This window comes from Oncorhynchus keta, chromosome 21 (assembly GCF_023373465.1).
Source record: "Oncorhynchus keta strain PuntledgeMale-10-30-2019 chromosome 21, Oket_V2, whole genome shotgun sequence".
Taxonomy (NCBI): Eukaryota; Metazoa; Chordata; class Actinopteri; order Salmoniformes; family Salmonidae; genus Oncorhynchus; species Oncorhynchus keta.
In genome coordinates this window covers 33,521,376-33,535,105 of record NC_068441.1, presented here as the reverse complement: position 1 = coordinate 33,535,105, position 13,730 = coordinate 33,521,376, and the positions used below count along the sequence as shown (strand labels likewise).

The window sequence follows — 13,730 nt, the reverse complement described above, 5'->3', positions numbered from 1 at the left end:
CTTCTCCACTACTGTCCCGTGGGTGTTGATGGGGGGGTGCGCTGTCTACGGTTTCCTGAAGTCCACAATCATCTACTTTGTTTTGTTGACGTTGAGTGTGAGGTTATTTTCCTGACACCACAGTCCGAGGGCCCTCACCTCCTCCCTGTAGGCCGTCTCGTCGTTGTTGGTAATCAAGCCTACCACTGTAGTGTCGTCTGCAAACTTGATGATTGAGTTGGAGGCGTGCATGGCCACGCAGTCATGGGTGAACAGGGAGTACAGGAAAGGTCTGAGAACGCACCCTTGTGGGGCCCCAGTGTTGAGGATCTGCGGGGTGAAGATGTTGTTTCCTACCCTCTCCACTTGGGGGCGGCCCGTCAGAAAGTCCAGGTCCCAGTTGCACAGGACAGGGTCGGGACCCAGGGTCTCGAGCTTGATGACGAGTTTGGAGGGTACTATGGTGTTAAATGCTGAGCTGTAGTCGATGAAAAGCTTTCTTACATAGGTATTCCTCTTGTCCAGATGGGATAGGGCAGTGTGCAGTGTGATTGCGATTGCGTCGTCTATGGACCTATTGGGGAGGTAAGCAAATTGGAGAGGGTTTATTGTGTCAGGTAGGGTGGAGGTGATATGATCCTTGACGAGTCTCTCAAAGCACTTCATGATGACGGAAGTGAGTGCTACGGGGCAATAGTCGTTTAGCTCAGTTACCTTAGCTTTCTTGGGAACAGGAACAATCTTGGCCCTCTTGAAGCATGTGGGAACAGCAGACTGGGATAGGAATTGATTGAATATGTCCGTAAACACACCAGCCAGCTGGTCTGCGCATGCTCTGAGGACGCGGCTGGGGATGCCGTCTGGGCTGGCAGCCTTGCGAGGGTTAACATGTTTAAATGTTTTACTCACGTTGGCTGCGGTGAAGGAGAGCCCGCAGGTTTGGGTAGTGGTTTGTGTCGTTGGCACTGTATTGTCCTCAAAGCAGGCAAAGAAGTTGTTTAGTTTGTCTGGGAGCAAGACATCGGGGACCGCGATGGGGCTGGTTTTCTTTTTGTAGTCCGTGATTGACTGTAGACCCTGCCATATACCTCTTGTGTCTGAGCTGTTGAATTGCGACTCTACTTTGTCTCTATACTGACTCTTAGCTTGTTTGATTGCCTTGCAGAGGGAATAGCTACACTGTTTGTATTCAGTCACGTTTCCGTTCGCCTTGCCCTGATTAAAAGCAGTGGTTCGCGCTTTCAGTTTTGTGCGAATGCTGCCATCAATCCACGGTTGGGGAAGGTCTTAATTGTCGCCGTGGGTACAACATCACCGATGCACTTGCTAATAAACTCGCTCACCGAATCAGCGTATACATCAATGTTGTTGTCCGACGCTATCCGGAACATATCCCAGTCCATGTGATCGAAGCAATCGATGCGTGGAATCAGATTGGTTGGACCAGCATTGAATACACCTGAGCACGGGCATTTCCTGTTTTAGTTTCTGTCTATATGCTGGGCGCAACAAAATGGAGTGGTGGTCAGATTTGCCAAAAGGAGGGCGAGGGAGGGCATTGTTTGTGTCGCGGAAGTTAGACTAACAATGATCCAGAATTTTGCCAGCCCGGGTCTTTAGGGATTAGGTAGCCTTGTTTTCAGATTAGCCTTGTTAATATCCCCAGTTATAATAAATGCACCCTCAGGGTATGTGGTTTCCAGTTTACAAAGAGTCATAAGAAGTTCTTTCAGGGCCGTCGAGGTGTCTGCTTTGGGAGGGGGGGTGGGTATAGGATTCTCTTGGTAGATAATGCGGTCGGCCATTGATTGTAAGGAATTCTAGGTCAGGTGAACAAAAGGACTTGAGTTCCTGTATGTTGTTATGATCACACCCCAACTCGTTAATCATAAGGCATACACCCCCGCCCTTCTTCTTACCAGAGAGATGTTTGTTTCTGTCGGCGCGATGTGTGAAGAAACCAGGTGGCTGTACCGACTCTGATAACATATCCCGAGTGAGCCATGTTTCCGTGAAACAGAGAATGTTACAATCTCTGATGTCTCTCTGGAAGGCAACCCTTGCTCGGATTTTATTTACCTTGTTGTCAAGACATTGGCGAGTAGTTTACTCGGGAGCGGTGGGCGATGTGCCCCTCTACGGAGCCTGAACAGAAGACCGCTCCGTTTGCCCCTTGCCCCTTTGCCCCGTTGTTTTGGGTCGCCTGCTGGGATCCGATCCTTTGTCCTGGGTGGTGGATCCGCTTCGGGAAAGTCTTATTCCTGGTCATAATGTTGGTAAGTTGACGTTGCTCTTATATCCAATAGTTCATCCCGGCTGTATGTAATAAGAATGAAGATTTCCTGGGGTAACAGTGTAAGAAACAATACATAAAAAACAAAATACTGTATAGTCTCCTAAGAAAGCGAAGCGAGGCGGTGTTGTGGTCGTGTCGGTGTTGGTGTGTGTGCGTGTGTGTGTGTGTGTGTGTGTGTGTGTGTGTGTGTGTGTGTGTGTGTGTGTGTGTGTGTGTGTGTGTGTGTGTGTGTGTGTGTGTGTGTGTGTGTGTGTGTGTGTGTGTGTGTGTGTGTGTGTGTGTGTGTGTGTGTGTGTGTCTCGATCATGTGGCTGGACATGAGCCTCTGCCTCAAACAAAATATGATACATTACATAGAGATGTTCACTGATGTGTATTGCAGCACTAAGATGGCATTTGAGTCCAAGCTGGCAAAGAGCAGCAGGGGAACAGACTTCCGCATCTCGGCAGCAATATGCACCATGTTCAATGTGATGGTGGACGCGAAGGACCAGTCCGCCAAGCTGTGTGCCATGGAGATGGGCCAGGAGGTAAGAATGTGGTGCAAAGGTTGTGGGTTCAATTCCCACAAGGGATCACATACACCTACTAGAAAATGTACCACCAAAATAGATGAACTGTGTGTTATTTTGGTATTTCAGAAACAGTACCACGCCCAAATAGATGAACTGATTGAGGAGAGTGTGAAAGACATGATCCAACTCATGGTGGCTAAGGTATACCTCACTCTTCTTCTTTCTTATAGAAGTTGTCCTTCCTAACAATACGTAACTCATATTGTGGTTGGCCTCAGCTTGCTTTGTGGTACTAGAAAATAATTGTGATTTGTGGTCTGGGATAAATCTATTTGTTAGTTGTTTGAAACCATTTCATTGTTGTATTTGGCGCATGTGACAAATACAATTTGATTCGATTTTTTATTTGTTGTTTGTGTGTCTCACTTCTTCTCAGTTTGTGGTTATTCTGGAGGCTCTGTTGGCGAAGATCTCCCGATACGATGAAGGCACTCTCTTCTCATCTTTCATGTCATTCACGGTAAGACTATGCTTCTCTACTGTATCTCATCCAATATCGTGGTAGATGGAACTGTTTTTCTGTCAATTATTTTAGTTATATTGGTGACTGTGCAAATGATGCAATTCTCATCTTTTCTTGTCACATTCTGTCTGTAATTTCAGGTGAAAGCTGCGTCTAAGTATGTGGATGTCCCTGTAAGTGTGCTGCAGTCCACGTTGATATCTGTAAAATGTCAAACCAGTAGAGATATGTGATCTGAAAGGAAGTACATATAATTCAGTACATTCTTATGTATTTGGGGTGATTTTACTGTGCTGTGCAGAGAAGATACATTTTTCTCCCATAACCCCTTCCACTCCCAACTCTGCCTCTATTTATTCTCTTTAATACTTTTTACTTTGTGAGTAGGTACAGTTGATGTCAGAAGTTTGCAAACACTTAGGTTGGAGTCATGAAAACTCATTTTTTTCAACCACTCCACAAATTTCTTGTTAACAAACTATAGTTTTGGCAAGTCGGTTAGGACATCTACTTTGTGCATGACACAAGTCATTTTTTCCAACAATTGTTTACAGACAGATTATTTCACTGTATCACAATTCCAGTGAGTCAGAAGTTTAAATATACTATGTAGACTGTGCCTTTAAACAGCTTGGAAAATTCCAGAAAATTATGTTATGGCTTTAGAAGCTTCTGATAATTGGCATCATTTGTACCTGTGGATGTGTTTCAAGGCCTACCTTCAAACTCAGTGCATCTTTTCTTGACATCATGCGAAAATCAAAAGAAATCAGCCAAGAACTCATAAAAAATTGTAGACCTCCACAAGTCTGGTTCATCCTTGAAAGCAATTTCCAAATGCCTGAAGGTACCACGTTCATCTGAACAAACAATAGTACGCAAGTATGAATACCATGGGACCACGCAGCCGCCATACTTCTCAGGAAGGAGACGTGTTCTGTCTCCTGGAGATGAACGTACTTTGGCGCGAAAAGTGCCAATAAATCCCAGAACAACAGCAAAGGACCTTGAGAAGATGCTGGAGGAAACCGGTACAAAAGTATCTATATCTACAGTAAAACGAGTCCTATATCGACATAACCTGAAAGGCCGCTCTGCAAGGAAGAAGCCACTGCTCCAAAACTGCCATAAAAAGCCAGACTACGGTTTGCAACTGCACATGGGGACAAAGATTGTACTTTTTGGAGAAATGTCCTCTGGTCTGATGAAACAAAAATAGAACTGTTTGGCCATAATGACCATCGTTATGTTTGGAGGAAAAAGGGGGAGGCTTGCAAGCCGAAGAACACCATCCCAACCGTGAAGCATGGGGGTGGCAGCATCATGTTGTGGGGGTGCTTTGCTGCAGGAGGGACTAGTGCACTTCACAAAATAGATGGCTTAATCTCAAGACATCAGTCAGGAATTTAAAGCAAATGGGTCTTCCAAATGGACAATGACCCCAGGAATATTTCCAAAGTTGTGGCAAAATGGTTTAAGGACAACAAAGTCAGGGTATTGGAGTGGCCATCACAAAGCCCTGACCTCAACCCTATAGAAAATGTGTGGACAGAACTAAAAAAAGCGTGTGCGAGCAAGGAGGCCTACAAACCTGACTCAGTTACACCAGCTCTGTCAGGAGGAATGGGCCAAAATTCACCCAATTTATTGTGGGAAGCTTGTGGAAGGCTTCCCGAAACATTTGACTCAAGTTAAACAATTTAAAGGCAATGCTACCAAATACTAATTGAGTGAATGTAAACTTCTGACCCACTGGGAATGTGATGAAAGAAATCAAATCTGAAATAAATAATTCTCTCTACTATTATTCTGACATCTCGCCTTCTTAAAATAAAGTGGTGATCCTAATTGACCTAAAACAGGGAATTTTTACTAGGATTAAATGTCAGGAATTGTGAAAAACTGAGTTTAAATGTATTTGGCTAAGGTGTATGTTATCTTCCGACTTCAAATGTATTTAGTACATTACAACATTATTTAATTTAAGAGTGTTCAATATTTTATTTATTTTCCATATTCTTTAGTATATTTTAAATACATTTGACATATTACAAATTACAGATTTACAATGTTTCTGTTTCTGGTGTGTTTGCAGAAGCCTGGGATGGACGTCGCCGACGGTTACGTGACCTGTGTCCGCCACTCTCAGGACATCCTGCGAGATAAGGTCAATGAGGAGGTGTATATAGAAAGGTTATTTGATGTAAGTAAGATGCCTCCTCCTGACCAATAGGAAGGGGGGTTTCCAAAATGTGGCAAAACAATTGTGACAGAGAAGGGATATGATATGTCACATTTTGAGACCATGGGCTGTGTGTATACCTATCACAGCCTGGTACAGAAGAGGGCCATGTTTTATTATCCTCCTCTAGTGGCTTTTCTCTTCTATCTTTTCTTCCTCCTCTGCTGCTGCCCACTGTATTCTGGTATGCATTGCCACAGTGCTTTTGGACCTTTGGGAATTGGTTGGATCCCTTTTGTTTACAAGCAAAGAATCCAAACAAGCACCATCAGGCAGGATTATCAAAAGCAGTGCTCTCGGGTAAAGAAAGATAGGGGGATTATGCACAGATCATCTAATTCACTCTAACACTAGGATACATAATAACTAACATTCATTTTCTATGTAAATAATATTGAAAATGATATAGTACTTTACAATTCAGATGTCGGATCTTCATTTGTGGATTAAAATTTATGGACATTTTTGTAGGGGTTGAAACATATTTCGTAAGGAAAAATCAAGCCTGAAATTTCAATGTGGAAAATACAAACTTCAGAAGCCTTTTTAAACCTCAAACACTCAAAGATTTAAATGCCATGCATTGCAGGAATGTTCTCCTGCAACTAGGTGATCAAATGAAGATCCTACATCTGTACACGTTCACGTTTGAATCGGTCTGGCAAAAGCCAGTGATATGAGAGCACTGTCTTACAAGCACGTAATCCTTATGTGGTGCATTTGAAATAATGTGTCCACCATTTCCGTGAGGTGTACTACGGTAATGTGTGTCTGCTTCATACCCCTGAAATGTATAAACTGTACAGTATTGTGGTGCACAGATGTGTGTGTGTTGGCTTTGTGTGTCTGAGAGGTGTGCGGTACAGTGATTCAGTATGTGTATTAGCTATGTATTAGTGTGTTTGAAAGGTATTATTTGTGCAGTAGCATTCTGTACCAGCGCTGTCACTGTGTGTTGGCTTTGTGTGTTTGAGAGGTGTGCTGTTTTGTGCTTGAGAGGTGTGTTGTACTACTGTGAAGTATGGTTGTTTTCATCTTTGAAGTCAACACTGGCTGTCCCTGTCTGTCTCCTTGTATTTCTACACTGCTAAAAAGCACCTCATCCCTACTGTTTCTGATGTGTGGCTGTTAGTATAGCTGCTTCTGACCTGGCCCTACCATGTTTGACTGTTTACGTCTTTTGAGCTGTGGATGTTTTGGTTGCAACACTGTTTAAGTTTGTTTTTCCGTTACTGTCTGATGATTAGATTTGATGGTTTTATAAACATTATTTTCCCTCCTAATGCTATTATATTCCATCCATCTCTTTGCATGTATTGGCAACACTCCCCAATGCTGCATCTGTCTCTCTCTCTTTCTATCTTTCACTTATTCATTTCAACAACTTTACTTTTTTTTCTCTCTCTCTCTCAATTCTTTCTTTTTTTATTAACCCCATAACTCCTACCGCCTTATCTCTCTTCAGAAAGTGGCACTTATCTCTAATGTTGCATTGTTTTAGCACATTATGTTGAATGGCATGAATTCAAGTCAAATAATCTTCCTGTGTACATCTTCTAGCATGACCCTTCTCCTCTTAGAGTTCTGCCTCAGTCCTACTACTATACTACCATACTAACATACTATCATACCCTTATACTACTATACTACCATACTACTACCGTATACTACCATACTAACATACTACTAATATATACTACCATACTACCATTCCACTATACTACCATACTACTATACTAACGTACTACCATACTACCATACTACTACACTACCATACTACTACAGTGCCTTCGGAAAGTATTCAGACCCCTTGACTTCCCACATTCTGTTACGTTACAGCCTTACTCTAAACATGGATGAAATAGTTTGTTTCCCTCATCAATCTACACTCAATACCCCATAACGGCAAAGCAAAACCAGATTTTTCATATTCTTTCGCTAATTTATAAAAAATAAAAAATAAAATCTCATTTCCGTACACTACCGTTCAAAAGTTTGGAGTGACTTAGAAATGTCCTTGTTTTTGAAAGAAAAAACAATTTTTTGTCCATTAAAATAACATCAAATTGATCAGAAATACAGTGCAGACATTGTTAATGTTGTAAATTACTATTGTAGCCGTAAACGGAATATCTTTATATGGAATATCTACATAGGCATACAGAGGCCCATTATCATCAACCATTTTAAAAGGCTAATTGATCATTAGAAAACCCCTTTGCAATTATGTTAGCACAGCTGAAAACTGTTGCTCTGATTAAAGAAGCACTAAAACTTACCTTCTTTAGACTAGTTGAGTATCTGGAGCATCAGCATTTGCGGTTTTGATTACAGGCTCAAGATGGCCAGACACAAAACACTTTCTTCTGAAACTCGTCAGTCTATTCTTGTTCTAAGAAATGAAGGCTATTCCATGCGAGAAATTGCCAAGAAACTGAAGATCTCGTGCAATGCTGTATACTACTCCCTTCACAGAACAGCGCAAACTGGCTCTAACCAGAATTGAAAGAGCAGTGGGAGGCCCTGGTGCACAACTGAGTAAGAGGACACGTACATGAGAGTGTCTAGTTTGAGAAACAGACTCCTCACAAGTCCTCAATTGGCAGCTTCATTAAATAGTACCCGCAAAACACCAGTCTCAAAGTCAACAGTGAAGAGGCAACTCCGGGATGCTGGCCTTCTCGGCAAACATTTATAAAAACCTGTTTTTTCGCTTTGTCATTATGGGGTATTATGTGTAGATTTCGGAGGATTTGTATTTATTTAATTCATTTTAGAATAAGGCTGTAACGTAACCAACTGTGGAAAAAGTCAAGGGGTCTGAATACTTTCCAAATGCACTGTATTTGAACTACCATACCACTATACGACACATACAGCCAACAAATCTCTGCACGCACGCATCCACCCAGCCACCCACCCACCTACATCCAGGTCTGCATGCATTGCACGCACGTAGGCTCAACTCGACCATGTGAAGTGGACAGGCATCAATCCACTAATATCTGACCTCAAGCGCCAATCCAAAACCTCCTGACCTATCAGTCATCTCTACAGGACAAACAAACCTGGGTCCAATCAAATTAGAGCTAGGGCAATTAGACCAGTGAAACCATCCAAAAACCAACCAAAACAAGTCTAATCCTGGCCTTCCAGGCCCTCATTCCAGACCCTCCAGGCCCTCAATCGTGACCCTCCAGGCCCTCATTCCTGGGCCTCCAGGCCCTCCAGGCCTTCATTCCTGACTCTCCAGGCACTCATTCCTGGCCCTCATTCCTGACCAGGCCCTCATTCCTGACCCTGCCTACTCACTCCACATTACTCAAAGTTTATATATTTTTCTGGACGTTCGAGGGAGGTGACTATCTCCTATCTTCCTTGGTTCATCACTCCTCTCTTGTGTGCTTTTCTCTTATAACTTGATCTCTGATATGAATAATCTAGATCAATCTTATCCTACACTCTGAATGCATGAATGAAACGATCTTCTGAAAAGGTATAAGAAAATAGCACAACTGTCTGCTCCTTGCCTGCCTAACGCTTTCCTCATTTTATCATTATGATTTAATTTTCCGCAAATGATCGAGTTGAAACGACACTGGAATGTTCTAAGACGTTGTGATGTTGCAAATAAGTATCGAAGAGTCTTCATAGGGCTTTAGCTCAAGTCTGGAAGTACATTTGAAGTAAATAATTTACTTTTTTAAATTCAGATACAAATTATGTATGGCATTTATGTTCAGTTTATTAAAAACTATATAAGATTGTGTCCCTCAGTGTACTGGAGCCAGAATTTCTGTGCCAGAAAACATCAAGATTGTATAGATTGTCTACTACTAATACTAATGTCTACTACTAGTATACCCTGGCAATTTATTAATCATTTAATTGTTTCCCTCAGATTTTTGTAGTCCTGCAGTGATTGGAGAAATGGGAATTATGAAATAATAATGTTTTTTCTGAAACAGTATTTTATGCATGTTCAGTGTGTGCTTCTATTCACCACTACAGAATTGTTTCTTCTCTGTGTGTGTGTGTGTGTGTGTGTGTGTGTGTGTGTGTGTGTGTGTGTGTGTGTGTGTGTGTGTGTGTGTGTGTGTGTGTGTGTGTGTGTGTGTGTGTGTGTGTGTGTGTGTGTGTGTGTGTGTGTGTGTGTTTCCTGGAGAATACTGTGAATGTCTGTGTGAGTTAAGTGTCAGAAAGTACTTCCCTATGTGTGTGTGTTTTGCATGTAAGACGTGTGTATGTGTTCACTAGTAAACATATCAAGTTGCATCTTGATATTCTGAGAGCTCTAGTTTGCTAGAGTGTGTGTGTGTGTGTGTGTGTGTGTGTGTGTGTGTTTGCTTTCGTCAATGTGTGTGTGTGTGTGTTTTGCTGGAGAACACTGTGTTTGTGTGTGTTGCAGCAATGGTACACAGCCACCATGAACCTACTAGGGACTTGGCTCACTGAGCGAATGGACCAGCAGCTCCATGTCTACCAGCTCAAGATCCTCATCAGGATTGTCAAGGTAACTCACTGGCAGGGAGGGGTTAATAACCTGCACTGTAACCCAGGTACTGTAACTTTTTATACTTTACTATTTAACCTTTATTTACCTATGTAGGTCAGTTAAGAATTCTTATTTATGATGGCCTACAGACTTACTGGCACCCCAGGGGTTAAATCTCTTTTGAGACTAGTGTCGCCTTACGTGATGGCAAGATGGGAACGTGATTGAAAGGGTATGTTGACAAATGTAGCTTAGGGGTATGGTAGGTGTTATAGTGTGCTGGAGATGGTGATCTCTTTATAATTACTATCACTGATTTCCATGTAGTCTACCTCTAACCCGGTGAAACACGTTCTTTCTAGAGCCTTTAGTTACTGTCAAAATTATCCCTCTGTACCGGCTAACCAATTTACTCATAAATCATCCTTCTCCTTGTAGAAAAAGTACCGTGACTTCCGTCTGCAGGGGGTGCTAGACTCCACCCTGAACAGTAAGATGTATGACACGGTGAGGAACAGACTGACCCTGGAGGAGGCCAACGCATCCATGAAGGAGGGAGGCATGGGGGGAATCTCCATGAAGGACAGTGACGAAGAGGACGAAGACGACGACTAGAGCCCGGCACCACCCAACACCAGAACTGGCACCTCCCTTTACCCCTGTCTGACTCCTGTCTCCACACCCCACCTCCGACCCACTCCGCTCACAAGTTTTGACTTAGCCTGGTAACCAATGCATGTACCAACTCTGTTACTCACATATCAACTCTAGGACCTGTTTGTCAGCTTGAAATGCCCATGAAGGACCTGTAATAAACAATACAAAATAGTAATTACTATACTGAGGAAAAATGTTGAAAAAATAAACCATGATCGACAGTTTAGCTGTGTCATGCTGAAGATAGCACCGATGATATCTTTGTCGCAATGATTTCTAAATTCATTTCTATGTGTTCCTAAGCAATATGGAGTACCATTTGTTTGACAATGTTGAGTGAGATTATTAGGTGTGTTCCTGTCCAATGCAAACCTATATGGCGCTTCTTTGTCGTATTCTACATTCATTATAATGGTACATTTTTGTGACGATTAGTGTATGTACCCTTTTATTTGTCTTATCTGTCTTTAAGTGGATGCTTCAAACTGAAAACTAAGTTCAAAGCTGTTTAGGATAAACGTCTTCTCGTCTACTCACTCTACTCTCAACCCCATAGTATGTTCTACAACTTGCGTTTCCATATCTATGTCAATGCTCTGTGACTTCATAATCTCTCACCCTAACACAAACGAGACATTGTCCAGCAGCCATTTTGAACTAAAATGAGTGGGTATTCTAGAAATGCAATATTCTCATAGCTCCATTTTGATATCTTGTTGGAGATTATATTTTTATTTCTACGTTGTTGAAAAGACCTTGAAACAGGTTCTACTCTATTTTAAATTGAGTTGCACTTTTACAGAGAAAAAAGCGCTAAAAAGAAAACGTTTTTTTATTTACCAAAATTAAAGTTGGTCCGTCTTTTTTGTTTGATTCCGTAGTTGATTAGGATGAGCTGTGTGGCATTTCCTTGGTTCTCACTGTTGTTTTGTATATACAACGCTGTACATTGCATTCTGAGCCATTGCTGCATGCCTGTGGGTCCCCACCCTCTGAACGCTTTCTGTTTTCTGTGTGAAATTAGCTGGTGGATCATTCTTGCTTTTGCCTTATGAAAGCCAACAGTTGTAATATGCAAGAGCTGTGGCCTCTAAATAAAAATTACTGTACAAATACACAGTTGTTTTCCCTTTTGTGTTATTTATATAATGTTTGTCAATGACCTATTTGACCAAGGGAAGGGGAGAGGAGATCTTTTTAAATCTGCACACAGGGACAGAACAATGTTGTCACGGATCCCTCTGGAACTTTCCTTGCGCACACCTGGTCCCTATTCTCACTGATTGTATTTGTATATATGTGCCCTTTGCTCACCATGGTGCTGTCAATTATTTTTACAATGTCCGTTGGTGCGTGTGAGTACCTGTGCTGTGTGTTTTGGTTTTTGTGCAGTTGATTACGGGTCTCGTTCCGTGTGTTAACCCGTGTGTTAACCTGTGTGTTAATCATTGTGTGCGTGTGTATTTATTCAAGGTACTCCTCGCTCTTTTGTTTGGGTTTCAAACCTGTGTTTTTGTTACGTGCTTGTTTGGTCTTTGTCCCCGTGCCCTTATCCGGCACGCCGTAATTTGGGCTATATTAAAAAAAGCCTATTACGCATTCCTGCGCCTGTCTCCCGAGTCATTGTTACCAACGTGACAAATGTCCATAATGGTGAGGTTAGGTATAACTGTAAAACAACTACTGGCAACCAGAGGGTGATAATGTTACCATAGAAAATAGAACTGACCTCATCACTAAGCTAAGGTCCCTCGAGACTGAACAGCTCCCTCTGCAACTGGATCCTGGACTTCCTGACGGGCCGCCCCCAAGGTGCTGAGGGTAGGCAACAACATATCCGCCACACTGACCCTCAACACAGGGCACCTCAGGGATGAATGCTTAGTCCCCTCCTGTACTCCCTGTTCACCCACGACTGTGTGGCCACGCACGTATCCACCACCATCATTAAGTTTGCCGATGACACAACAGTGGTGGGTCTGATCACCAACGACGATGAGACAGCCTATAGGGAGGTTAGAGATCTGGCAGTTTGGTGCCAGGACACAACCTCTCCCTCAACGTGGGCAAGACAGAGGAGCTTATTGTGGACTACAGGAAACGGAGGGCTGAACATGGCCCCATTCACATTGATGGGGCTGTAGCGGAGTGAGTCGGTGTCAAATTAATTCAAATCAAATGTATTTATAAAGCCCTTCTTACATCAGCTGATATCTCAAAGTGCTGTACAGAAACCCAGCCTAAAACCCCAAACAGCAAGCAATGCAGGTGTAGAAGCACGGTGGCTAGGTAAAACTCCCTAGAAAGGCCAGAACCTAGGAAGAAACCTAGAACCGAGGATAGTCCACATCACTAAGAACCGATTATGGTACAAACTCAACAACACAGTTGGGAAGAGGGCGTGACAACTGCTTTACATCCACCCGCCAGGCGCTACAAAGTTCAAAAGATTAGTGATTCATTTTATCTCTAATCCTGCTTTTGTGACTCTATCTTTGGCTGGAAAAAATGGCTGTGTTTTTCCTTTGATTTGGTGGTGGTCTAACATAAATATATGTTGTGTTTTCGCTGTAAAAGATGTAAAAAATCAGACATGATGGGTAGATGAACAAAATGTTTATCTTTTATTTGCTGTATTGGACTTGTTAATGTGTGAAAGTTAAATATTTCTAAAGAATATTTTTGAATTCCCTGTGCTACCTTTTCAGCTGAATGGGGGGGTGGAGTTCCCCTCGGGGATCGCCTTGCCATAACAGGTTTTAACCAAATAGCTACCCGGACTATCTGCATTGACCCTTTTTGCACTAATTCTTCTTGACTCTATGCACACACGGTCAGTAGCGGTGCGTGGGTAAAATCACCGGGGAAGCCAATCCAGAAAAAAAAGCCATATCACACCCCATGTGTTGTGATTATTGTGTTATTTGCTCAATAATTAATTCATATGCCTCGACGTCATAATATATAGGCCTAAGGCCGAGACAATAAGAAGACACAGTGGCAGAATAAATTCAACCACACAT

The 13,730-nt window shown here is 42.4% G+C and overlaps 1 protein-coding gene across 10 annotated transcripts in view; it reads left to right on the top strand.

Annotated features, from left to right (window-relative positions):
• Positions 1-11,824, top strand: part of LOC118376045 (calcium-dependent secretion activator 1-like) — a 226,190-nt gene extending 214,366 nt beyond the window's left edge. For 9 of the 10 annotated variants that reach the window (XM_052473737.1, XM_052473735.1, XM_052473734.1 and 6 more), the window contains 7 exons: positions 2,658-2,805; positions 2,917-2,991; positions 3,227-3,310; positions 3,454-3,486; positions 5,409-5,516; positions 9,964-10,068; positions 10,489-11,824. In XM_052473737.1, coding sequence (XP_052329697.1) covers positions 2,658-2,805; positions 2,917-2,991; positions 3,227-3,310; positions 3,454-3,486; positions 5,409-5,516; positions 9,964-10,068; positions 10,489-10,665 — 730 coding nt within the window. In that variant the 3' untranslated portion in view covers positions 10,666-11,824. The other variant, XM_052473732.1, reaches the window with a different exon arrangement.
• Positions 11,825-13,730: the final 1,906 nt, after the last annotated feature.